The sequence below is a fragment of the Penaeus monodon genome, chromosome 28 (genome assembly GCF_015228065.2).
Source record: "Penaeus monodon isolate SGIC_2016 chromosome 28, NSTDA_Pmon_1, whole genome shotgun sequence".
NCBI classification, from domain to species: Eukaryota; Metazoa; Arthropoda; class Malacostraca; order Decapoda; family Penaeidae; genus Penaeus; species Penaeus monodon.
The window spans coordinates 2000720-2001255 of record NC_051413.1 but is presented as its reverse complement, the minus strand read 5'-3'; the positions used below and the strand labels follow the sequence as shown (position 1 = coordinate 2001255).

The window sequence follows — 536 nt, the reverse complement described above, 5'->3', positions numbered from 1 at the left end:
CGTAGTAACAGTAGAAGCAGTAATACCAACACTACACCAGACCCCCTCACCTTGTCAATAAGTCTTTGGCAGTCATCAGGGGATCGAGCTTAACTGGGTAATTGCACTTGTTGAACTGAGGCGCTGACACCCTCAGGACCCCCTCTTGGTAGTCCACCTCGTTCTCGATGGGCCGCTGGATCGTCTCTTTGCTCTTGCGGGTGAGCAGCCTCCGCATCTGGAAAGGCAGAGGTCGTGTGAGGGTGACGAGTGGAAGTCGAAGTTGTTAGGAAACTTTGGGAGAAATCTTGGAAAAAAATTAGTGTTTGGAAGGAGAGATGTGGGTTTTGAGTTTGAGATACGGGTTGGGTTCGTTCTTATATCTTTTATTTTTCATTTTCGAAGCACTTTTCTCAAACTTTTATAAAATATTTTTCGATTCGAGAAAATCCATGCGTTTAATCCTACTCACAAATTAAATAAAACTAAACCTTCCCCCCCAAAATCCATGAAAATACCTACAATCAAAACAAAATAAACCAACGAATACCCCCCAC

At 43.5% G+C, this 536-nt stretch overlaps 1 protein-coding gene across 1 annotated transcript in view; it reads right to left on the bottom strand.

Moving 5' to 3' along the window:
• Nucleotides 1–536, bottom strand: part of LOC119591274 (rho GTPase-activating protein 18-like) — a 10010-nt gene that overhangs the window by 1676 nt on the left and 7798 nt on the right. Inside the window, exon 11 of the mRNA XM_037939994.1 lies at nucleotides 51–217. Within this exon, the coding sequence (XP_037795922.1) occupies nucleotides 51–217 (167 nt within the window). The remainder of the gene's footprint in view (nucleotides 1–50; nucleotides 218–536) is intronic.